Source organism: Solea solea, chromosome 11 (assembly GCF_958295425.1).
Source record: "Solea solea chromosome 11, fSolSol10.1, whole genome shotgun sequence".
NCBI lineage: Eukaryota > Metazoa > Chordata > Actinopteri > Pleuronectiformes > Soleidae > Solea > Solea solea.
The window spans coordinates 22,572,080-22,598,176 of NC_081144.1; the positions used below are offsets into that span (position 1 = coordinate 22,572,080).

At 41.9% G+C, this 26,097-nt stretch overlaps 2 protein-coding genes across 4 annotated transcripts; both read right to left on the bottom strand.

Moving 5' to 3' along the window:
* Positions 1–374: 374 nt before the first annotated feature.
* On the bottom strand, positions 375–17,950 carry tasorb (transcription activation suppressor b). Of its 2 annotated transcripts, none has more exons than XM_058643720.1 (23): positions 17,507–17,950; positions 15,652–15,797; positions 14,862–14,954; positions 14,695–14,767; positions 13,998–14,089; positions 13,767–13,901; positions 13,561–13,685; positions 13,431–13,459; positions 12,833–12,935; positions 12,572–12,675; positions 11,617–11,726; positions 11,252–11,324; positions 11,086–11,160; positions 9,398–10,324; positions 7,171–7,481; positions 6,059–6,161; positions 5,064–5,965; positions 4,741–4,863; positions 3,962–4,121; positions 3,761–3,869; positions 2,519–2,697; positions 2,304–2,438; positions 375–2,100 (listed from the first exon to the last, which is right to left on the bottom strand). In XM_058643720.1, exons 1-23 carry the CDS (start codon positions 17,808–17,810, stop codon positions 899–901), a joined length of 5,613 nt encoding a protein of 1,870 aa, XP_058499703.1. In that variant the 5' UTR covers positions 17,811–17,950; the 3' UTR covers positions 375–898. The 2 variants fall into 2 exon arrangements, with proteins under 2 accessions (XP_058499703.1, XP_058499702.1); XM_058643719.1 differs by having other exon boundaries at positions 375–2,103.
* A 495-nt stretch (positions 17,951–18,445) lies between these two features.
* On the bottom strand, positions 18,446–26,097 carry asb14b (ankyrin repeat and SOCS box containing 14b). 2 transcript variants are annotated; one of them, XM_058643724.1, is made up of 10 exons: positions 26,026–26,097; positions 25,560–25,706; positions 25,404–25,456; positions 25,186–25,317; positions 23,423–23,581; positions 22,955–23,200; positions 22,155–22,323; positions 20,432–20,966; positions 19,544–19,697; positions 18,446–19,445 (listed from the first exon to the last, which is right to left on the bottom strand). In XM_058643724.1, exons 2-10 carry the CDS (start codon positions 25,682–25,684, stop codon positions 19,267–19,269), a joined length of 1,752 nt encoding a protein of 583 aa, XP_058499707.1. In that variant the 5' UTR covers positions 25,685–25,706; positions 26,026–26,097; the 3' UTR covers positions 18,446–19,266. The 2 variants fall into 2 exon arrangements, with proteins under 2 accessions (XP_058499707.1, XP_058499709.1); XM_058643726.1 differs by having other exon boundaries at positions 25,560–25,684; positions 26,026–26,085.

Below are 26,097 nucleotides of genomic sequence, written 5' to 3' on the forward strand. Positions count from 1 at the left end.
TCAGTAATTTCCACTGAGCTAATGCAGCAATACAATAAGCCCACACAGGGAAGACATTGACATTCCTAATGATTCTTTCAATAGTGGCACAGTCAGGCTCGGTGGCACTCAGCAGGGAGTCTCAAATGGTTTCAAATGCCGCAGTCTCTCCCTCTGAACTGCTCTCAGCACATTGTTTACACTGCGGTAGAAAATAGATTTCAGTCATTTCTAGCAGCGCACCGTGCCTTGTGTCACGGAGAGAAAATTTATTTTTCCACACTTTTTAATTGCTTGCTTGCTTGTAGAAATATGCTCTACAAATGTTATGAACAGTGAGAAACACGGGGTTTTTCAAAGAATTCTAAGTAGGAGTAATAGGACAGAAAGAGAGGCGTGGTTTACAATTTTAATGGTTTGCTTGACACCGTCATCAAACCTGTCACACAAACAAGATTTGGAAATGGTTTATTTTAATAGAATTTTGGACAACCAAATATGTCAAATAAAAAAAGAAAACCAACAGCAAAAGTGAAATTTAATTCACTATAGTTTTTTTCCTTAAAAAAATATCAGCCTTTCCCCTTGTTCACAAACCGCTTCAAAAAGCCTGAACAAACAGAAATAACATGTTAAATTCCAAGAGGCTGGAAGGCCATTACCATTTGTTGGCAAATATAAATATAGTGGTTTGAACAGGGTTTGAAATAGCTCACATGAAAGAGCATACATACAGTTTTTGCATGACAGTGGGACACTCGGCACTGCCTGTATCAATTTTTATTAATGTAGAAAACCATCATCCTTATGTACTGACTTAAATCAAATGTGTTTATGACAAGGTAATATATACATTCAGCCAGTTCTAATAGTCTCTGGAGTATGGTGTTTGTGTTACCACTCTCATCAGGTTGATTGTCTATTCAGGGGCGTAATTGTGAGAGTATGTGAAGTCTGAGTAGTAATTCTGTGGCCCACCCCTTCCTACTGGGTAACCCCAAGAGCAGGGTCCACCTCCAACCCCACCCCCCCGATCATGTCCTCGTCCTGGTCGTGTCCAAAATCCTGGTGGGATTCCTCTCCCTCGATAGTTCCCTAAAGAACCAGGACCCATTGCACCCTGCATTGGCCCGTGGTCCATCTGTCCTGGGATGCTGCCTATACCACCATATCCCACACCAGTCATTGGATGTGAAGGCAGCTTAGGTCTGACTATAGAGCCCCCCCTTGTGGCCACTGTGGGAATGCCAACAGATGAGCCAAGGCTGTCAGTGCAATTCACCTGAGTCCTGCTCCCGTGACTGCCAGGAGTGCAGCCTCCTAGGGCTTCCAGTGTCTTGGGGAGCCCACTTGGGTCTAATAGTCCTTGTGTGACACTGCTAGTCTGTCCTGTGCTGGTCCCTGCAGTGCCCCACAAACCCTCCCCTGGTCCACTAAATGTCCTATCATGGTGTGCTGGAGTACCACTGGCATTTTTAGGAATGCCAGCCATATAACCAGTCAGAGTTGTTTCACTGAGCGGAGAGTTCCCGGTGACTCTGGTCCCGCCAGTGTCCGAGCCGTATGTGTGACCCAGCATCATGAGGTGAGGGGGAGGGGGAGGTTTGACCTCCATGGGTAGAGAAGCCAGGTTAGCAAGAGGTCCTGCTGTGGCCATGACAGGAGCGGTGGGGACTGTGGCGGGGGCTGCAGGTGCCCGGTAATCCTGCTCCTGGGTGCTGCTGCAGGGTGAGGCTGGGTAGGCGGGGGAAGCCGCATAGCTTGACGAGCCGGTGTAGGAGGACCACGGGGCTGAGGGACACAGGAAGCTCTGGTGGGGATTCACTGGGAAACCTCCCGGTGACAAGCTGCCAAGGTCTGCCGAGCAGATGCCTATCTGGTTGGAGGCTTTGAACTGGGAGATGGCCGTTTTGAGAGCGCTGTAATCGGACAACGATGGCGTTCTCTCAGGTGTGACCTGCTGCTCTGGGAGTGGGGGACGAAACTCGTCCAAATGCGGCGGCTGCGGAGGATTCTCTTTCTTGGCTTCCTGGTTCTGCTCTGCGCAGTCTGCTATAGTGGGTGGCTCGCCATCATCCGAGTCTAATGACATGTCCTCCTCCTCCACACACTCATCATTCACTACTGGGAGAGAGGGAGGGAGAGAGAAATGGAAAAGTAGAGAGGAGTATATAATCAGTGGATGCATTAACGGCAACATATGTGCAAAATAAATTGCTAACTGTATAAAGCAAAAAGCAATTTAATAAAGCAATTACACTTCATTAATATGACATGAAATCCAAAGTGTTTTGGTGTTCACTGCTGCTTTAGGTGCTACCCACCAGTAGAGGGTGGCGTTGGAAGCTCGTTCTGATTAATGGAGCCAATCAGACTGTGGAAACTGTTCATAACATCATCAATGCTTGCTATCACTATTCCATTTCTGGAGAAATGCAGAAACATCTCAAATGGCCTCTCTGTGAAAACAGCAAACAAAAAATACAATTAAAAACTTGACAATTAACGGGTGATTAGATGTCTCTGAAGATGAACATACCTGTGAGGAAGATAAGGTGCCGTTGCTGCGTATGCTGAGCTTGGAGTTTAATGAGGCAATCGAGGTCTGGAGCCTGGCGTGACTGCGTATCACATTCGTGATAAGGGAGGAACTCCACAAGGTGTTTCTTCTGATAGGCTGTCAGGAGGTTCAGCAGCCCCATGGCATTGGTGTTTAACCTTTATGAGAGCAATGAGAGTAGATCCAGTCAATGTCCAGATTTGTGCAGTCCATGTCTCTATTTCACTGTCAACACCTAATATTTTAGGTGTTACGGGTGTTTCCAAGAGCTCTTTGATTTGTTACATTTAGGCAGGTTTATAGGCAAACATTTTATATACGACCAATAACCGTTTGTGTAGGTGTATATTCACTTTAGAATTTCACATTTTTCTTTTCATAGCCTTAGAACAAGCCCTTTATAATAGTTTAAGCAAGGGGCTTCAGAGGCTTCCATCTTGTGCCACCATGTTTCTACAGCTTCTTTCCAACGTCACAATCTGCTTCATGTACAATGCGTCCCATTCTTGTTTCAAAATAAAAGCACTCTACCGCTTCAGTTACCCAAATCCATTCATTTTTATTTTTTAAAAAAAAAAAAGGCTTTTATTGTGCAGGAGCAATAGAGGTGCAGCGTCACATTGAAGAGTCCTGGTATTTAGTTGAGCACAGAGCAGTATTTCAGCATATATTACGGCATCATCAGAGGCAAACGCGGTATAAGAGCATCACAGCCTTGTATTCCATGTTTAAATAACAGAGAGTGAAACACGCGCTCTAGGGAGAGTTGAGGAGGGAAGAAACACAGACTGATGATCAGAGAAAAAAATACTTGATTTGAGACCAGAAACGCAAACAGCTCAGAGTTATTCATTTTATAGTGAATATTTTTCTAAAGTGCTTCATCTATATTTTAGTTTTTAGGCCAGACTTTAGAACATCTTTACATACCATCCACTTCAAATTGATAAGAACATTTTCTAAATATTATTTCATCATACTTCATTTGATTTGAATTTCTTGTTGACTGTAAACAGGCACTGATGCAAATATTTATATTAACAGTATATTAGATTTAACCACTGCACTTGTTAAACATTACGAAGTTCCAGTTGCAAAGGATTGTGGGACATGAAGTTCTTTCAGTCTAAGAATAATTAGTCTTTACATTTCAAATCTATTTTATGATCAGTTGGTCTTTCCAGTCTCGTCTTAGGTGGTCACTGACATGGACACACTCACCTCCCCAGCTCCTTGAGCTTCTTCTGGGACTTGCAGTGCACCTTCCACTGCCAGGGGTGTTCAGGGGTGCTCTGATCTTCCAAGAACTTCAGCAGCCCCTGCAACTGTTCTGAAAACAAAACAGAAGCACGACATTAATTTCAAGCTATCATTCAGCTAACAGTTCCCGTGAACCCGCACTGCTCCCCACAAAGCACTTACCCTGTGTGATGAGTTCCGGGTTCAGTACAAACTCATCAGACACCATGAAGCCACCAGACACAAAGAGCTCATTGTAAGTGTGATTCTTGACATCATCCAGGGTGTCCACGCCTGCAAAGCTCACTGAAGGTAACTTCTTTAAAGACATCAGAGCCGGGATCTACAAGGTCAAAAAAAAAAAACAAGATTTATTACCACTTGTTTTGTTTTTATTCAATTTATCAGGGTTCCAAAATGTTTTTACCAATTCATTTTTAAAACCTTTTAAACAACTTTTCCACAATATTTTACCAAACTTCCATGACTCAATACTTAAACATATCTTAGTCAACATCCACAGTTGTCTCTTTTTTTGATCCATGTCTTATATTTTTCATTCAAAAGCTATAAGACAAAATGAACTTGCCTGGTATTTTGCAGATTAGCCATCTGTTAGAGTTAGAGTAGAGGGAATATAATCCATACTACTTGTATCATGTGACACGTTTATCATTTTAAGTTTATGAAGCTTGGAATCTTATATCCGATATATTTGATATTTGATCGGGTCGATCTTTTCCAAAACATTGACTTGATTCCAAACCATTTCCAGGCCTGGAAATCAGTTTTTAGAAATTCTGTGTGAACCCTGATTTATTCAATCATGTTTCATGTTTAACCCATGTTATATTCAATGACACAAGATGCAAATGACGTGTTATCAAGTAATAAATCCAATGTGAGTTAAAGTTGTGCAGGTGAGGTGATGTTGATGTGTGATGAGTAGGTGGTGTTCCTACCTTGTGCACATGTGCGGCAATGTCCTCGTTCTGAATGATGATGAGGAGCTTGTCTAAACTGCCGCTGTTTTCCAGAAACGTCTGTGGGCTGCACTCGCTGTTGCCAAGACTTTTCAAGTACCCCTTTGTGTCAGACAGGAGAGAGGTCATTGTTATGGGTCAAATGGATGAAACGTGTCCTCCACTCTTACACATGTGCAAGTGCAGAGTGACTGACACAGACAAAGCGGAGCACTGAGATATGGCACATATCTCAAAATGTTGCTTTAACTATACAATAAACAGAATCTACTTAAAAGTCCCTACGTAGCATTTCCGTGTACCTTTATCTCCTTGCAGACAGTGCTCTCCTCCCCCTCGTCACCGGAGTAGATGTAGAATTTCACTGTGTTCTTTGTGACGTCCTTGAAGATTTCCACCAGACTGGTGAAAACCTCGGGCTTAAGCTGACCAATGAGGTTGCCAGCCAACAAGCCAGACCCACTGCCGGAAGCAGTAGGGTCTGGGGACTCTGGTGTGACTTGAGAGGGAGAATAGACGTCTCCCGCTACCTCTGTGAATGCAGGTTCTGTCTTAACCTTTATGGATGCAGGTTCTGTCTTAACCTTTACGGTTGCAGGTTCTGTCTTAACCTTTACGGTTGCAGGTTCGGTTTTAACCTTTATGGTTGCAGTCTCTTTGACGGAGCCCGTTTTATCACTCTGTGAGGAGCTCCTCGACACAGAGGGCTCTGCTTTAGGTTTGGAGGGTGGTGGTGGTGTAAGGTTAGACGTCGTCACGGGGGGAGGTGGAGAAGTGACCTTCGAGGGAGCAGGTGGACTTGGGATTAACTTGTCCATCATCTCACACAGTGCTTTGACATGTCCCTGGGTGGGGACAGGGGAGACATAGGGTACAACAAAGTCTGAGAAGCAGCTGTTGGGCAGCCAGCAGTGGCGTGGAGGTAACCGTGGTGGGAGCTGCGAGGTATAACTGATGTGATGAGTCTGCATGATGTTTTTAATGTCAGAAGAGAGGCTGTGGATTTCTTGGTTGAGGATGGTGTCCAGGCTGATGGAAGGCCTGGAGAGAACTTCCTCCGCTACTGGTAATGTTGTCGGCGGTGACACCTTTTTTGCTTCCACCGCGGGCGACGTCTTGGGCTCTGGATGACTGTCTGCCACTCGCACAGCCTCAGGCTCAGGCTCGGGCTCGGGCTTCGGCTCAGGAAACGCTTGCACTTTGTCTAGAGGGAAGCAGATGGGAAACTTGTCACGGTAACGCCTGGGATATACCTGCTATGGAGACAGATTTATGTTCGACGACTGCTTCAAGGTACCTTCATTTGCGGGGATAACCCAGGTTGAGTTATCTGAGGTGTGGGCTTGCTCTGGAGGGGAGCCTGGACTGAATGGACTGCCAGGGCTGCAATCCATGTCCTCCTGAAGAGAGAAAACACCACAAGTTATTTTTAGGGCTTTGCACAAACGGATAAAAACAACAACTATGGGCTACAGCTATACTTCTGTTTGTTTCGTTTAAAAATGCATATGGTTCTGCACCGGATATGCCTGTCGTCCCACATTACCCTAAAACATAAGTTTAAATTGCTCCTGGCTCAATTTTCGGGGGCTGCGTTTTAGTAAAGAAGCAAAAACCTTGATTGTTTCTTATCGGGTTGTTAACAATTACTTTGAGTTTAAGTTTCACTTCGTTGCCGGTCTTCCTTGTTCTTACTTTTCACCACTGTTGTTTCTCATTAGTAAAAATTAAGCAAGTAAAACTTAAAATAAGCAGACAACTATGAGTTAGCATTTTTTTTTTATCGAGTCCGATGCTGCCCTCGAGTATTCGTACTAGTAAATCTACTCCGATGTCACTTTACACATCTTTAAGTGGGCTGAGCAGGTGTGGTAATAAGTAACTTGATAAAAGGATTTGCCACTAATTCATTTGAATCTAATTTAATTCCATCTGTTGCTGTACTTTTGCTCAGAAAAATATTTGGCGTTTCATTACAAATGAGGCCATCTTCTCAGTCGTCTAACATATCTCGATTGTAAATACCTGCAAATAAAAGCTGAAACACTGGTCTTGTATTACATTTATCTTGTCTTTTAGTCATCTTTTAATGTCAAACCCAAATGTTTTTACTCACTCTTACAATACTTTTGGAAGAGACTGTAAATCTTTAAAAAGCAGTAATAATATCTATCGTTACTCTTTGTTCACAGTCAAAGTGAAGCAAATAAAATGTGTTTTCCCCAAAAATCTTTTGCTGTTAAAGTACACAGTACTATACTTTCCATCCCAATTTTTTAAAGTATTAGCATGATCCAAATGACTTCTTAAACAGAGCTAAAATGCTTATCTGGAAGCAGATGCTGTTTTGTTTGAGTGAAAACATAATTGGTATGGAAGTAGCCCGAGAATCAGCCGTTCACATTTCACCTCTGTGTAGTTGGTCTGTGATACTGGATCGAGTTGTTTCCTAATATCCGGGTTGGGGAACGAGGGCTCGCCGCTGCCTGAACCCGTCGACGGTTCGCCGCCGTGATTCGATTGCACAGACACTGAGCCAGCCATGGCTTTGTTGAGAGTGGTCAGGAGGATCTTGAGGAGCCGCTGGGTCTCGCTTGCCGCTGTGGCGTTGCTGTTGCCGTGAGCCCTCAGATCGGTGTCATAGATGCCCATGCTTTCCATTACTGCCGTCAGATTGTCACCCTGTCCTCCTTCTTCACTCATCTCAGCTGCTAAAGTGCCTATTAGGATACACAGTGAATTTGACACACGTTACTCTCAAAAAGGTCAAAATTGATTTTTAGGAATATTGATTTTCTGTATGTCACACAGATTGCAAGGACGGGTATATACTGTTAGGACTTTGTATCATTAATGATGACCTGAATCAATACAATTCCCCTTCACAATGTCTGGATTTGTTCTAATTTAATATTGATTTTATGAGGGCTATTTCATTTACAAAAGAAAACTCTTCTCGTCTTTGTTGTAGTAACTGGTCAAAAACATTGTTTTAACATTGTCAGAAAGATACTGCATGTTTACAATAATGGCACAAGTGAAAATTACATTGTTGCAAAGTAGTTTTGTGCTCCATTGATCCAAAAAAAAAAATTGATTAATATTTTGTACCAAGCGCAGTTAAATTGTTTAAACATTGAATTGTGAAAATTGCTCAAATGAATTTAATAGCCTGTAATTGACCTCTGAGCTCTCTGCATTAACAAATTTTAAACATATTTCCATCAGTCTGCCGACTGTGCCCGTGTGTGCAGATTAGAGCTGTAGGCATAATGTGATTTTGATTGTCAAATTCTTTTTGACCAATTTCCTTCCAGAACATTTTTATTTTGCTGATATTAGTAGGACTTGTACAGTTGAATTTGAAAACAGCTCTATAAATAAAGAATCATTCTTGTGTCTCTTTATCAGCGTTCACGATTCTCTTGACAACTCCCTTGTTAAGCGGGAGAAGATGGGCCAACTCTGTGTCTGGTACCACTACATCAGCCTGGTGCCATCAGAGTTTAGTGCATGAAAGAAAACTACTGATAAAATGATTGAGACCTGGCAGCCACCTTACATCCACGCCCTGCATTATTCATCGTCACAGTTCCCTCTTTGCAAGCCTAATAGGGTTACACCAGGGAAAACGCATATATTAAAAGTTTGATTGAATTGATATCAGGTCATTCATATGAATATTATTTTATATCTTTTTTTTTTTTCACCCAGTCCTGGGTATGTAGAGGAGAGCGATATACATCGTCTGTGATCGTATCATCATTTGTGTTTTAATGATGTGCAAATATCCAATATGCAAATGACTTTGCAAAAGCCGATGAAACATGAACGTAAATGTAAAGTCCGCCACGCTGCGGCAGTGAGCACTGACAGGATTCACGTTCACATTTGAGATAATTAAACCAATTACAAGTCACTACGAGTCAATTAGTTCAAACTTAATTTGTGGAAAAACTGACAGTCCTAATAGGTCGCCTGTAATTGGCACTAGAGAACTTCTGGTTTTGGATCCATGCTTACAACTTTACAGCACATGCCACAGCTCTGTCAGCTTAAAGAACTTAATATTTTAAAGTTAATCAACATGAGGATGACTCAGAATGGTGCCTAATATGCTAACAACTAGCTGTCAGCTAAACTGGAACCGCCTAGTGCTAAAAAGCAGAAGGAACATTTAACCACGTAGCATAGAAGAGCTGGACACACTTTGTTGGATAAATCGATTCACTGTTAACTGGAACAAGGCGTAGTTGGTGGACTACACAGTTTGACTTCACTATGCATAGAAACATATTGACTGTACAAGGTGCAGAAAGAAACGACACTAACTGTTGCAGCTATAGGTTATTTTAGTTTTCATGAAACATACACAGATGCATTAAAATGAAAAAAAAGTCACTATGTTCCTTGTACACTAATGCTTAAGGTTTGCTGTTGTAGTGCCCATGGGCAGCAATGTTTTTATTTGTAGCTGAAATATTGAAAATCACAGTGTGCTGTGAAAATAATGTAAAATTCACTCTTTCAGAGGAACTGACTTATTTCAGGGCTGCAGTTAGAAATTCGCCATAACAAAAAATGACAATCGTTGCAATCGTGAAAAAAATCGAGCAACAGAGACGGCACTCCTCACCTTGACTGGGTTCCCCGTTGCTCAGCGCATCAGTGCGTTGATGTTTGTTAAGGCCTCCACTCTCATCACCTTCAAACTTCCTTTTCAGACTGTTGGCGTCCCAGGCTCCGTCCTCTCCCCTCTCCTTCCCAGGATCCTTTATTAGTGCCTTCTTGTGGAGCTGAATAAGCTTTAGCAGCTGTTTCATTTTGTTTTTATCATACTCATTTTTCGTTAACCGTAATTTCTCTGCGTGAGATGGCGAGTCAATGTGGGGCTTGTGCTGCAACTGTGCTCCATTTGAATGGCCCAGCCCCGGCCTCCGTCTGCTGCTGCTACTGCTGCTATTGTCTGGTGGTGGCGGTTTTTCCTGGGCCGGCCTCTCAGCCCTGTCCGAGCCCCTGTCTGAGCCGCCCCAGTCAGAAACGGGACTGTATTCCACTGGGGCTGGGGCTGGAGCTAGAGCTGGCACTAGTGCTGGGGCTAGAGCTGGGGCTAGAGCTGAGGCTAGAGCTGGAGCTGGGGCTGGGGCTGGGCCTGGTGTGGGTGTGGGTGTGGGTGCGGGTACAGGTATGGGTACAGGGTTTCGTATTCTCTCCATGATATCCTTTGCCTTGTTCAGAGGTAACATATAGTTGGCAGGGTTGTGAACGTAAGAGCGGAGCACAGCTTCCATGTTGAATTTGGGTCTGGGCACTTGGAGCGGGTTGGTTCTATCATCCACGTTGTATTTGTATTCAGGCAAGATGAATGGTCGCACCGTGCCTGAATCCATGCGCGTCAGGTAATCGGTGGCCTGTCGCTCCACGCTGGAGCTCACGTCCTTGCCTGGGTTGGGTCGCAGCTTGAACAGAGCGTAGTGCAGGGCAGGGATGAAGGGCTCCGTAGAGGACAGGACAGCGGGCTGGGGCTCCACTGTCAGCGAATCAGGCTCAAACAGTCTGGATGCTGAAATGGAGGACACGAGACAATGTCAGAGTGTTCTATCATAGAAAAAGATTGTGAACAAAACACTAAAACTGTAGTTAAGGTTATGGCACGGGAGTTTCTTTAAATGATTGTTGGGTGGAAGGCACCAGATAGCTCAGTTGGTAGCACTGACAACAATATGGGGGCCCCCCTGACTTCATATGGAGGATAAAGCCAATGAATGTATGAAAATAGGTTATTGGTATTATAAGTTTACTAATCCAAGTTAGTTACAAGTATTTCATATTTAGATATATTATTTGTAGACAGAGCAGTAATGAGAGTGAGACTTACGATATTACATTTTGTGCTGGAACTAATTTGACATTGACCCCATTCACATAACCTTGTGATTTCTGTCAGATGTGTTTATTTCACCTTTGAATCTAAGATGCAAAAAACATGACACAAGGTTTTCTGCCGTGGCCGAGTGATCTGGCTTCAGATCAAGTAAAGATGCATGCAGTGGAGTGAAACATGTGCCACTGCCTCTGCATGCAGCTCACTCTGTAAGCCTGTGGACGGTGGACACCTGGCACTGCAGCTCACAGAGCCAAAAAGAACTCATAATAGTGTCAAGATAACATATTGGGTGTCAGTGCTGAGCCCTCCTCATATCTATTTCTGATTCTCAAAAAGGGATCTAACTAAGGTTTCCACTGTTAACCGTTAAATACAGATGTTGACAGTAAAAACACTTGGTCAGAAAAAGCATGGATAAGACAGCGAACAGCACTTACAATACTTAACAACCATCCTTGACTCCTGAAAGATGAATAATGCTTGCAGGTTCTTCTCAGTCCGCCCCCGACGCTCTGGAAAACAAACAGAGAGACTTTTTGAAGTTGAACTCTCACTGAGTAAGTAGGTGTTCAGCTGACACAACAGAGAATTACAGTATGATACCTTTCGATTCCACCATCTGAGCTGAGGAGAGCAGGAAGAGAAAGCCCCTGTCAAACAGAGACTTCACCAGCACCTGCATTAAGACAGCACACACTTCAGTCACTTACACCAGAATGTATAATTATTTTGACATGCCGGTACGTCACTGTGCTTGCTTTGTACTTAATCCCCCTTGTGTATTTTTATTGTATGTTTCCAGGTTCATTTAGTTTGTTTATATCCACTTATATATAAAGACATTAAAAACAATTACTTTGCTTCTTCTTTTAATATGAGATTTAGCAAAAAGGAATATTTCAGCGCCAATTATTTTGAGTTCATGTTGTTGGTTTACAGCTTTATACATATTAACCTGGTAAACTCACCATCCTGTCTCTCTCCAGCTTGTTGACCAGCGCTGCCAAGGTGCCGCTGGTCGGTTTGCCTTTTCCATCCACCACCTCAAACAGACTGCAGGACATGCCACATTTCATCACTGCAGACACAGAGAACAGCACATTAGAATACAAGGTGATGGACCCATAATGCATCTATGCTTTAAAAGTACATGCCATTTTCAGGCTTTATATAATCTGTATAGCCAAATGCATGCTCTAGCTGTGACTAACTAATAACTAACAAACTAACTAAATCTGTGTCTAACAACAAGAAAAGAGGGACCCTGCTTTTACCCAAAATGCAGATAATGTGTCTACATCCACACTGCTAATTTGAAAATGTGTTTTTGAAATGCATCGTGTCTCCAACAATCACGCCTGCCAGCCATGATTTCCCCTGAGTTTGTTAGTTGGAAACACTTCTGGCTCTGTTTTAGTTAGAATAATCTGTGTATTAGTCTCTATTACATCATCTTTATAGCCAAATGTATGTAGGTATAGCTGGTCAGCTCTTAACATTTAAATGTTCAGTTTCACAGCATCACTGGCTGAGGAAAAAGAAATCAGTGCTTTTACTTTTCATTGTCATTTCTTGACATATGACGACATTTTCAGTTGTGAAAGCATGGACACAGATTACTTCTAATATGGAACTAAAATGTTAGTTTCAATGCAATTCTTAGTAAAATGGACATAGTACAATTAGTAGAATGGACTCTTTCTAAAATGTACATTTCATCTGCTTGGCTGTACTCGACTATGCTGTAAGCAAGACTAAAGACACAGAATCTAAGTTGTAGGAAGACCATAAGTGAATAAAAATGAATATTTTCCAATGCACAATGCAGAATGTGTATTTAAAATAGATTCAACCACTGAATTTTAAGTTGCGAGTTATTAACCAACACGTCTCCAAACGTTTAAGGATGTGGTGTGGACTGACCTTCCCGCGATGCTCTGTAGGTGTCCCAAGAAAAGAGAACAGAGGGAATCTTTCGCTTCACCTGGTCTAGCTGCATGCCACGATTCACCTCCAGCTTGTCGGGCCTGCAGTGGAGCACACGGAGCATTAGCAGCAGAAGACAAATCACAACAAATAATGATTACATACTGAATAACAGTCCATACTCTTCCTGCCCACAAGATATACTGTACATATATGTTCTTTTCTTCAGAGGTAAAAAAGTGTCACATATTTACTCACAGTTTGAAAGGAAGGTAGGGTCGTGAAGAAGATCGTAGACAGATTGGAAATAACTCCTGACCCTTGTTTATGAGTGGACCAGTCCACACAGTGTAGTTCTTCCCTGCAAGGGAGGCAAAGAGCATAGCTGTAAACGTCATATTATTGCTGGATTGCCACAGAACGTAGAGCTGCAATGATACGATTCTGATAATCGACTAATTACCAATTAAACTCTCAATCCCAATTTAGCATTATCCATTGAGGATCTGACATTTGGAACTCTCTACCAGTGCATTTTTAGATTTGTCTTTACACTGCAAATTGAATCCAGTCTGTCTTTTTTATTGGAGTAATAAGTTTGTATTCTGATATTATGACATATTTACGATGACCGAAATAATACTTATTAACTAGTTGCTGCCTGGAGAATGACAATTTTGAAATTCTCCTTCACATCCCTTTTGCTGTACAGCGTATAGCACACAAAACATTTTGATTTCCAATTCTTAACTGTGAAGACTTCCTTGTTTTAAGAGAGTAAATGTGAGTGTGACAGTTCATGGTTTAAATGAATGGAGAATGATTTAATATAGAAGAGTTTTTTAAACATTTTTACCTCTTCCATCAGAGGAAATTGTGCTAAACCTGTGTAGAGAGAAACACACACACACAAAAAAGTCCTGTTTAAAATCACAGACCACAGCAGATATGTTGTGTACGTCTTGTCAACCACCAGGCAAATGTACCTGTGAGCAGTCAAGGGAGCAGCAGCAGCTTCTTTGCCTTTATATTTAAAGGAAACCACAGCGTAGGGACACACGTGCCGGGGCCGTGCCTTGATCTCGTCAAATGCAAACTCATAAAAATATTGCTGAAAGAGAGAATACAGAATCAGAGACTGCTTTTATAGAATATAAATGCAGTATGTGAGTGAAATAAAGCCTACGTTTACCTGTGTGAGCTCAAAAGCCCTGTAGGACAGCAACGACGTGACTCTATTGGCACTTTTGGACAAGTGACAGTCAAACTTGGGCGTAGGCTCCATCGCATTCTTCGGCATGTTCTCAAAAATGTGCTTTATTCTACCCTGAGAGACAAAACATATAAGCTGGAGTTCAGTCCCGTGGGGAATAATGGAATGTGTCATGTTTGTAACATGATGAAGAGATAATAGTAGCCATACCCTCATAACTTTAAAAATGATCATGTCTCCGGACGAGCCCACTTCAAAAGGATTGATTTGTAACAAATCTGCGTATTTGGAAAGGTAGACACCTACGAGGACAAAAGAACAGAATCAGAGGGAAACCAGCACGATCAAACGCCATTGAAATACATTGTGTCTGTGATGCGTTTTACATCACGGCTGATAGAGGGAAGGTGGAAGCCACTTCTCTAATAAGCTAGGCTTTTTAAACAAACAACAAAGTCACAACATAAAACAACTTACTGGTGCGGGCAAATTTAAGTCCTTCGCCTTTAAGCTGGGAGTTACTGCAATATTCCATTATGTCCTCATAATGACCATATAAAATTCTTGATTCTTGAAGAGTCAACCACCTCCTGTGCCCTCAGACACCGGTCACTTGCTGCTTCTTGACACAGCGAGCACGCAGGCCACAGTAACTTACTTATTAACGTGTTTTGCCTCATAAAAGCCTGCTTGAAATATCTCACACTACACCTATAAATCATATTTTGTTGCACAAGTTGTTGATAAACCATGTCTGTGGAGGATCAGCTGTGATCTCACCAGGTGAAACTCCTCAAATGGATTAGATAATAAAGGCTGGCAAAACCCAAAGTATCACCACAAAGGAAGGACTCAAGACCTATCAGCTTCTATTCAGACTCTTACTTTAAAGTCAACAGTAACATACCCACTGATGGATTTCCTAGTGTAGTAATCTTGGAGTGTCCAACAGACAGACCCTTCTCGCAGATCCACTGGAGCTGTACATGACAAGAGAATAAACAATCACAAAATAAAAAAAATGGTTTATAACTTCCATCAACCTTTATATGCATGGTTTACAAACATACTAACCTTGGATTTGTCTGGATAAAGGAAGCAGTAGGACTCGGCCAGTTCTTGTTCGGTCCGCCCCTCCTGCTTCATCTCTCTCCGCTTCTCGATGAACTGGTACACAAAAGGTTGGAAACGGTAAGTGAGACGCAGCAATCTGACCCTCACAATGCTTTAACATTGCCATGTGAGGCTCTAGTAGAACATGTAACATAAAGCATATATTGAACGTTTTAAGGTATAAAGGCAGGGGGGCGTGGTGCTGTGCAGAACTTTTGAAAATATGAGGTGCAAATGGGGCATTCTTGTGCTCCCTGAGGTCTTTGTAACAACTGATGACCTTCCCTGAATAAAGTAAGCATTAATGAATGTCTGCAGATCATGTAACTTGCAACATTTCTGTGTAGTGCCAAAGCAGAAAACATTATCAACAATGAATAAACTAAAAAGTATGTGACAGTCAACAGGAGACGTCTATGATTTTGTATTTTTGAGGTCATAATGCATTTTCTAGCCAACAGGAATATTGCTTACTAGCATCAATTTGATATTTGTATGGGAAAACAGTCGTTTTAAGCAAGACTGCATGGAGTCTATAGTAGCGTAATGAACTGCATCCAATGCTTAATCAGCATTTTGATAAGAGGGCACATGAGAAAAGTAAGAGGGTGCAGCCCCTGTTACCCAGTTTAGAAGGCTGCGATGACAGCTACTTACAATATTACTACAGAAAAAAAGGTTACGTGAATAAAAAAAGGAGCAAGTGCAATGCTTGCGCTGACATTGTGTGGTGTAGTAGACATTGACTGACCTCCTTCTCCAGCAGTTCATTGTGAATGAGCCTGGCTTTGCTGTAAGAGAAGGACCCTCGCGACGGCATGTCCAGGTAAAACGAGGATAAAATCTTCACAAGGTCCTCAAACTCCCGGCTGTCAGGAGGCAGAAACTGGTACAAGCCTGTACAAACAAAGGTGAGTCAGTGGATTAGCATACAGCATCTGTACCACACAAATATGTGTATGTGCAGACAAACCAACAGGCCTACAATATGCCGCTCCTTATGCAGAGACGATGTGGTCCGCATGTCTCATCCCAATTATATGAATACAAACTTGGTGCTTGCAGGCAATAATTAACGTGATTTTGGCACAGCAGAGTTGCTAATGAACCAGCCGGATCCTTGTTTCTTCTCTGCTGAGACCAGCTCATTACAACCAAATATGCTACAAAACAGCAAAACCACTGTTTTAACATACGGTTAATCGTGTCAATAAAGACAGTCCCAAAGAAGTGAGATCACTACAGTTTATCTGAACAGAGCATTACATTATAAACATCCTTTGTATTTTGGGCAAAAGAACGAAGACAGATGGAGTACACGGGTGACAAAAATGTGCATTATATTTCCTTGCACCTGAAGGTGCACAAGCTGACCACATAAACACAGCTGGCTCTAAAATGACAAGTCACAACTGTGCATACAATACGACAAGAAGGTGGCCTGAGACTTGTAGACCGCCTCTATACACAACTGATAAACTGTTAAATACACCTGTTCAACTTCTCAGTATGACAGGGTAGCATCTCAATGCATTAAGGAATGTAGATATGGTCAAGACTAGCTGTCAAAGTTCAAACTGGGCCTCAGAATGAGGAAGGCGGGTGATTTGAGAGACTTCGGACATGGCATATTGTTGGTCTGAGAACACACACTGCTCATAAACTGGGATTTTCACACAGAGAATGAGTGCCATGTCAAAAAGAAAATTTCCAGCAAGCAGCAGTTCTCTGGGCAACAAGCTACTTGTTGATGCCAACAGTCAGAGGAGAGTGGCCCGAAAAGCACAAGTTAATTACATCCAGGGTATGAAGAAGGCCATCTCTGAATGCCGTTGTCAAAGCAGATGGCCTACAGCAGCAGAAGACCACACCTGCCACTTTATATGTACACACAATAACAAGATTGACTGGTGGGTGTATATGTTCAGTGATGAGGCACAACAGTAAAGCCAGTCCCTGGTTTTAATGTTGTAGCTGACTGATATACACTCTGTTTCACAGCATCAGTGCATCTGGCTCTGCTTAGAACACTAAAAGATGCTCTGAGGAGTTCAGAGATGAGGTGCTTGACACTGTGCTGGGATAAGGTGTCTGCGTCTTTACTCAATTTGAATTATTCCACTATGAAAACTTGGTTTTGAATATATGCAGTAGGTGTGGGTACATCCATGCCCTTCACTGAGGTCAATGACACCCACATGTTGTCAGGTGATGCCTGCAACCCACTCCAGTGGGTTCCTTCAACCTGCCTCTGGTCTTCAAGAAGAGGTGAAGAGACCCAACAATGTGGTGCTTCCAGCAGGGTAAGTGTAGCTCTCTTTCACAGTAGCGCAGCTGCTGCTCGCTGCTCCTCTAGTAACTCGGATACCTGAGCCCAGGGTCTGCTAAAACAACTCCCGCTACACCAACCGACACTATCCGTGGGGTTAAGCCGTGTGACGCTGACCCAATTCAAACCCACACTAACACCAGGGGACATTTTGTTTAAATCTATTAAACCAGCCAGAGCAGCCAGTTAGCAAGTATGCTAGCAACATGCAGCAGCAACAGCAAAATTATCAAAGACAGTAAGGGCTCTGTTCAAAATAGCAGTGATATGGCACCACCTTTCCGTTCTCTCGTCTTCCTCGGGATTTGAAAATTTCTCCGTGGCAGCTCCTCGCTCGGTTTCTGGCCCGGTAAGGGAGAACTGCTGAAGCTCCGGGCGTCCGTCTGCGCGCTCCTTCGCCGCTCAGGGGCTTCATGTTCGGGCTTTACACCGTCTCCACATCCAGCCTGATCGCCATTTTGGTTGGCTAGGGCCGAGGTGGCGGCTGAATTCTTCTGGGGCTCAACACCGCCGGGGTGGAGTTGGGCCGTCTCGGTACCCTTTGGATCCTTTCTCCCCGCCGCGCTGGGGTTCAGGGCCATTTTCGGGCACCTTGCACGTCTCACGGGCGATGTAGCACTAACGAACACAGTGCCGCTTCACACTCACACACACGCACTCTCTCCTCCTCACCCAGCCTCCGCCATTGTGAAAATGACGTACACGTTCTTCTCCACCACTGCAAAACGGTGCCGTCACTATGTTTACATTCGAGACAATCCGCGCCACCTAGTGGCACCGACCGGTAACTACAACAACTGACACACGTCGAGGGTAAAACATAAACGTTGTAAAATGTAATTCAAAGGTCTAGTGTACAACATTTAGGAGACTTTTTTTTAGCAGACATTGAATATACCATCTACTGTGTTTATGTGGAAAAAAATGTGTGTTTTTCTTCACCATAAAATACACCTTTTATATAAACTTTAGCCTTATTTTATGGAGGTTATCACCATGTTTCTACAGCATGTCTATCATGTTTTGAAGTTGGAGCTCACTACGCAAAGGTCTGGAATGCCAAGGCGGAGGGAGCCCTAGATTTGCTGTACTCTCCAGTCTCACCATTAGATGACGCTAAATTTTACACACTGGATCGTTTATGTAGTATTATTATTTTTTAAAACACAGAGTTCACAATGTAACTACACAATTAATAAATCAGACAACAAAACAGTTAACATATTTAAAAAGATTAATTTATTTTCACATAGAGAATTGGTGATGGGCCTTTATGATTTTAAATGCTTATTGAACTCTAATTATTCTGTTGTCATTGTTTTGTAGGTCAATATGTGTTTTTTTATATATATATACATATATATGTATATATATCACCATTTATTACCTTTATTATGTAAAAACCCTAAAAACTTTTAGCCCACACACTGGGATGGCACAAGCCTGGGAATTACCACAGTTGTAATATTTCATTCGACCACCAGGTGAAGACAACAAGGCATCCACTACCATTTTAGGACACCTGAGAATTAATTATTTTTTAATTACAGTGTAACTGTCTCTTTTCATGTAATTGTGTATAAATCAACAGTTAAACCATAAAGTGACAGATTTTATTCATTTTGATGGATCACTGCCTCTTATGATAGGGAGAAAAGAGTAGAAAAGGTCAATGAAAAAAGAATTGTCTCCAAGAATAACAATGATAATCATAATAGTGTTATAACACAGTACGTGTTTAAAGGTCCAGTGTGTGGGATTAAGGGGGATCATAAGTGGTTTTTTATTCATTAATAATTGTCACCTGAAATGAAGAACTCAATCAAACACTGGATCTAGTGAGGGCTTTTTGTATGAAGGTCACATTAAGGTATGAGGTAGTTGGTGTCAATATCCAACTGCCACTAAATCCTACACACTGGTCCTTTAAAATGTACTGTAGAGTTGCATGTAATGTTGTACAGGTGATATTGCACGCATAACGTACACAGATATGTACATTAACACATAATCACAAGGCAAACAAGTGACTGTCTTTTAAACAAAGTTAATCATGCTGCCTCTGCTGTAAATATCAAACTCCTTGTAGCGCAGGTAATCTTTCAGCCTGGGAGGAAGAGGAAGGAAGTTGATGAAAGCTGGGGATCTCAGACGCATGCAACGGAGATGCTCCCTTATCCTCAAGCGACACAGGTGCTTCAGGCTCCGTGCATTTCCTGTGTAGAGATTAAAATAATTATACTCGTTTTTTTAGAAGACATGATTTTACACCTTTGTGTACAAGTGAAAAGTGACAGATCATGAGCGTTCTTACTCTGAAGGTGACAGATCTCTGACCACTGTTTCTGCTCCTCCAAGGCTTCCTTCAGTTTGGTACAGAAGGAGACTTGGTCAGTGTAGTCCAGCATGATGCGCACCACCTGAGCACATATGTGCTTAAGCCAGGACACGGTGATCACCTCACAGAACTACAAGAAACAAAGACAAGTGTTACTTCACTGGTCCTCTTGGTTTTTAATTCTTTATCGCAGTGATTTCCAAAGTGTCGGTCATCGATATTGAATTTCATATCATATCATAATATTTGAAAAATGCCTCAATGTCAGTTCTCATGTCTCATGTCACAATATTACGGAAGAGGATTACAGCCACATGTGAATACATACTAAATAAAAATAATAAATAAAAGCCCATTGCGAGGAAAAAAAGTCAGAGTGATTAATGTTAGAATTCCTACTTCTCAGAATGTTGACTTTAATTTCAGAATTATTTTATTAGGTTTTATTTTGTTTTGTCACATGTGCCCTATCCTCGTCTATACAATTTTGAAAATAATATTGATATATCCTCCAGCCCTTTTTGATGCTATAGTCATGTATGTTTATCAAAGTTGTGATTTAAGGTTTTGTTATGTTATTTTTTAACATCTTTCATAAATTGATATGGAAAAAAGTATTGCTCAGGCATTGATAATAATGGCTGGGGTCAATTTACAGTGTCCAATTAAAATGAGCCAATGGAGATTGGATTCCTTGCTCGAGGATATCCCAGCCGTTTACCTGGCAGAGATTTGAATAAGCCAAATTCCCTTCCAGTTGGCCCTGGGCTGCCCCGTGCAGGTACTGCACTAGTATCAGAAACGTCTAACATTGTTTGGTGAATGGCTGATTTTTTAGCATCATTGTCATAAGCTTTGTCTCACCACCATGTCTTTGATGACTGTGGTCATCCAGGGAGCATAATCATGGGAATTGTCACCGTACGGACAGTCGAAGCAGCGCTTCACATCATATCCATGGTTCAGAATCATCCTCAGCATGACCTCGTCTTTCAAAGCATACTGCAAGGCCGAGGGGAAGTGAGTGGTGTTGACGCGCGAGTAGTAATTCACATTTGCCCCGAACTTGAGCAGGGCATTGATCAGCTCATAGTTGCCCTGTCTAAGAGCCACCTGCAGACAGCTGATCGGATCCTGGTTCACCATGGCACCACCTTCTACCAGCAGGCGGGTGCACTGTAGGTCATTGTTGGACACGGCAAAAAAGAGGGCAGACCTGCGGTCGTCGTCGTAGTTGCAGCGCACCCTTGAGTGCAGCATGAAGTTGGGGTCAAAACCAGCTTTGAGCAGTATCTGCACACATTGGGCATGTCCACCGGCGGCTGCAGAATGGAGAGGACTCATCCCACTCTCCTTTATAGCTTCTAGTTTAGTCACTGGGATGAGCTGCTCGAGGGCCCTGTCAGAGAGGAGTTGACATTTGGCATTAACATTAACTATAGCTGTATACTGTTTGAAAATAAAGGTTGTAAGCAGGGATTGCAAGGGATTCCAATTTTTTCTTGTCCCATACCTATTTTTGCATGTGGTATTCGGTGTTCATACTGCATATTTTATTTTATTTTTATTCTAACAGTGCAAATCTTTTAAAATTGTTTGTGCATAGATGTGAAATACATGTTTATTATTTATTACCTTGACTGTCTTTGTTGCTGTAACGCTGTAAATTTCCCCTAATCTTATATATGTTAAATATTCATTCATGCACAACGGCTACATTCAGCACTGTATCTCCATTTCTGCAAGTATGTAGGTCACCCTATGCACCTCCCTCTTCCTGAAATATGTATTTACCACAGTCATTTCCATCCTTCTCCTTAAACTCATACCTGCCCAACACCTCCTCACCTACAGTATGTTCCTTTCACCAACATGCCCACTGAAGTCTGCTTCAATCCCCACTCTCTCCTGGGATCAATCTCTACCACACTTCACCCAACTTACTCCAGAACTCTCTTCTAACTGACAATCAACTTATGGGGCACACACTACAATAGTCAACAATATTCAAACACCTCATCTCATTATTCAACATGACACCTTCAATTTCTAGCTTCAAACTCACTATTCTGTCTGACACGATGCCTTTTATCTAGACCATGGTAGAATAGTTTGAATCCACCTCTGATGCTCCTGGCCTTGCTTTCCTTCCAGCTGGTCTCTTGCACACACAATATATCTACATTCTGTCACACATGTAGTACATCGTGCCCATTCATACATTGACATCACAGGGGATTAAGTGTCTTGCTCAGGGACACATTGGCATGCAGAGCCAGGACAACCCACTCTGCCTCTGAGTCATAGCCTCAACCTTGTGTATCTACCGATACTGATGTCAGCGAAATACATTCCTTTATGCATCTTTTAAATTACCAAGTTGTTGATGTCACTTCTGTGCTGAGAAATAAACATAAAAAACATTATGTTCTAACTCACTAACAAATGTTCTTCTCCAATAAAGACACCAAAGTTTTACAGTCAAAGAAGCATTTATGTGAAATGTAGGGGTTTTGGATCTGGTCCATTGGTTTTAACTAGTATTGAGTTGACTCATTCCATCTCATGACACAGGTTCTATACTCACAGTCTGTGTCCATGATACGCCACACGGTGAATAGGCAGGTGCCCACTGTAGAGCGGTACATTGGGATCGGCTCCATGTTCCAGCAGTAGGGAGATTATATCAGGGTTTCCTGATGCTGCCGCCTCAAATAAAATAGTGCCGGACTCTGATTCACACCTCACGTTGGCTCCTAGAAAATGAATACAGAAAGTACTAGTTGTCTTCAAGAACTTGAAAGAGAACCTTAATCAATTGCTGACACAGTTTCAATTCAGAAACTATGAATAAAGATACTTTTGAAACCCACAGTCTTTAAATAACCTCTTCAGGGCTGGACAAACGGGTATTTTTGAACCAGGTAGTGATCAACAAAATCAGTAGAACATCACCCAGGGATTAAAAGGGTTTCGTAAGGAGGAGCAACCATTGCTTAGGGAAGATAAAAATAGTTGTTATTAAGATTACGGGGCACTTACAGGGTTTTTCCCTGTGGGAGACATTCAGGCATTAAAGAAGTAGTCAAAAGAAAAAAAGGTCATTGACTGAATGAACTAGAGCAGCTATTTGCAAAGCTGCTGAGAGCCATTGAAAATGACTGAAAATTAAAACATTTTAATTGTTCATTTATAAACCCCCCCCCCCCCCCCCAAAAAAAACACTCTCTTCAAAATTCCAAGGCCGCTCTCAGTTTTCCACACTGTCAACACACTCCCATATGTCACAAGGTCAAGGTTAACAACTGCTCTATAACAATCCTCAATCTGCGTGTTTAAATCAATAAATGAATATAATATAATATAATATAACATAATATAATATACCTTTCTGCACCAGCACCTCCACCACATTCAAATGTCCATTCTGTGCAGCCAGAGCCAGTGGAGTTTTCATCTTGATGTCACATGAGTTTGGTTTGGCTCCAGACTCCAGGAGCAGATAGACAAAGTTCTCCAAGCCTAAAAAGGCACTTTCATGTAGAGCTGTCCTGTTCAGTGGTCCTGTTTGGTCTACATTGGCTCTGTGGCGAAGCAGCAGTGTGGCCAGGTCATACTGGTCATTCAGAATAGCTGAGAAATACAGAGGACAGAGAGAAAATGGTTTATCGTGAGCAGATGTATTACCTTCACACACATCTGTTTGGTATCATGTGTTTTGATGGGGTGAGGTGGTGACTGCTGTAGATCTCCTGAGGTCCTTGGTCCTTTGAAATGCTTCTATAAATGTTTAAGATCTAATGTGAAACAAAGGGGATCTTGTACTCGATGTACTAATTTACTAATGTCACATACCTGCCACCAATGGAGAATCCTGCTCATCATTCTGGAGATCTGGGCTACTACCGTTCTGTAGTAGAAATGTAGCGTTCTCTCTGAGGCCATGGACAACAGCAAGAAACAGGGGCGTCTCACCTTTGAGAGTGCGACACTGGGCGGCACCTGGTGGTGACGCTGGAACCCAAAAAAACAAACAGCTAATTAACATGGCAAATTGATGAACTAGTGTTATGAACTCCGAGACTGCAGATTGTAACAAAAGGAGGACTTGTTCCTCACTTGATCTTCACATAAAGGAAAGAATGTCATTCATATTTGTTTGTGGAGTAAACCTATGCTTAAGAACATGTAATGCACACTCTGGCTAACCCTAACCCTGGTTTGACCGTTTGGTCTGCTGTAAAATCATACAAGATGGTGGCATTTTTAAAGGAATACTTCATCTTTGTTACGTGCCCACCAGTGACACTTGGTCCTGTTAGCATAACTGTTAGCAAATATGGCGGACACTGTTTATACTCTGTAAATGAGGTCCAAAAAGTGCCTAATTAGCATTGAAGTTTCAAGCCTCGGACCAAGGCTCAGACCAAGTGTCACTGGCAAGTAACAAAGAAAAGAATGAAGATATTTCTCAACTCAGGGGAAACAGAGGTTGGGAAGCGCTATTTATGACCACCTAGTCACATAAGGACCATTCAAAATAGCTGAATTCACATTTCACACTTGAAGCTAGCTTGTCGCTCGCCGGCTATCACAGGTTAACAGAGCAGTGGTTTCTGTCATAGCTAACTACATATCAAGAGTTGCTAACGTTACTAAAGTGATGTTGATGTAATGACCTCTTTCTCTACCATTATTGAGTGTACAAGAGAAAACAACATTGTCTGAGAGCTCTGTTTTAGCCACGTGCTGTTTAAGCTAAATGTATGATTTCATTGGCTAGTGTCTGTGTTGGTTTATTTGCATGAAAAGTTGAATAGCTCCCAAATTTTGACAAACACAACAGAGGCAAAGCAAATTGGACCCACAATGCAGTTCAGTGCCACTTGGAAGTTGGAACTGGGAGTGATGTTGCCTCTGAGATGACTGCATTCCACAGAAAAGTCAGGAAAAAACATGGACGCAATACCAGTTGATAACAATGAGCATATTTTTGCAAACATTTTGATGTATTGTATATAGAGCTGAAACAATTACTCGATTCATCGATTATTAATTGATTATTAAATTAATCATCAACTTTTTTCACTTTTAAAACAAGATTTCTGATTGTTTCAGTTTCTTAAATGTTGATATTTCCTGTTTTCTTTGTTCCATTTAACAAAGAAATCATTAAAAAATGAATCATTTTGATTTGTGGACAAAACAAGACATTTGAGATCACCATCATTTCCAGGTTTGACAAACACTGATCAACATTTCTCAACATTTTGTGACATTTTATGGCCCAAACAATGACTCGATTAATTGAGAAAATGATGGACAAATTAATCGATTGTGAAAATAATCGTTGGTTGCAGTCTACCTGTGTATAAGACTGGCACAATAAGACAGAATCCGAGTTAGACATCTGAATTGAGGGGGGTTCAAATTCAAGAAATGCCCTCTCAGCATGGAAATTACAACTTCCTGGAACGTGCCATGACACTGCTTTCAAAATTAATGAGAAGTGTTTCAGGTGACACCTCCACCGTGTACGTGTGAATCCAGCATTACAGTTATAGTTTGTTCCATTTGTAGTCGGAACATAGGATTCCAGGAAATCGCAGCATTACTACCTGAGAATATGATCTCAATGATCCTCTTGTCGTGCTGCACTGCAGCCTCATGCAGGGGGATCCAGCCTCGTTCATCGACCCTGGACAGAGACTCTGGCTGCTCTGCCAGTCTGTTCAGTGTGTCCTCGTCACCTGAATAAGGAAACATCACATCACAGGACAGCTCCCTGACAGACGAATGTTTCAGCTTTGTCAGATTAAAAACAACATGCGTTTACCCTCTTTTATTGCTTTGAATATCTCACCAGGATCTTCACTGGGTTTCAGATCACTACCAGAAGACATTACACAGAGCCAACATTTAAAGGAACAACAGGTTCAGATTCAGTGAATACAAAAATAAACTTTTATTACAGGGCAGTTTTGAAGTTTACCTCGGATTCAGTCCTTTGAGTTTCCTGTACTGAATCAGACTTTGTTCGATCATATATTGCGTTGCCTCATCTTCATCCAAGTCGTCCTCTGATTGATAAAAGTCATCTTTTGTCTCTGTGGTCATCTGAAATGCACAAGGAGCTGCTCTGGAAAACATAGCCATATAGTAAACAACGCTATAAAATACTGGAAGTAGAGTTGGGGGAAAGTAAACTACAACTTTAGCTGGCTATATATTTTTAATAGAAATGATTTAATTTAATATTGTTTTTGTCACTAAGCAACATTTATCTAGTTTCAGAGAACATAAAATTGCATAACTGATTGATCAGTTGAAGAAATAATAATACAAAACAGCTGAATATTAAAAGAGTCTCGACTACAACAGCAAATACCATCAAACTCCACATAATCAGTCTTTTCTGTTTCTGTAGAGCCATATGTGAATAGTTATCAGATGGTTACCTTAAGTCAAATGGTGCTCCTGCAGTAGGTTCTACAACAGGCGTAATGAGTATCCACACACTCTGGGGCTAT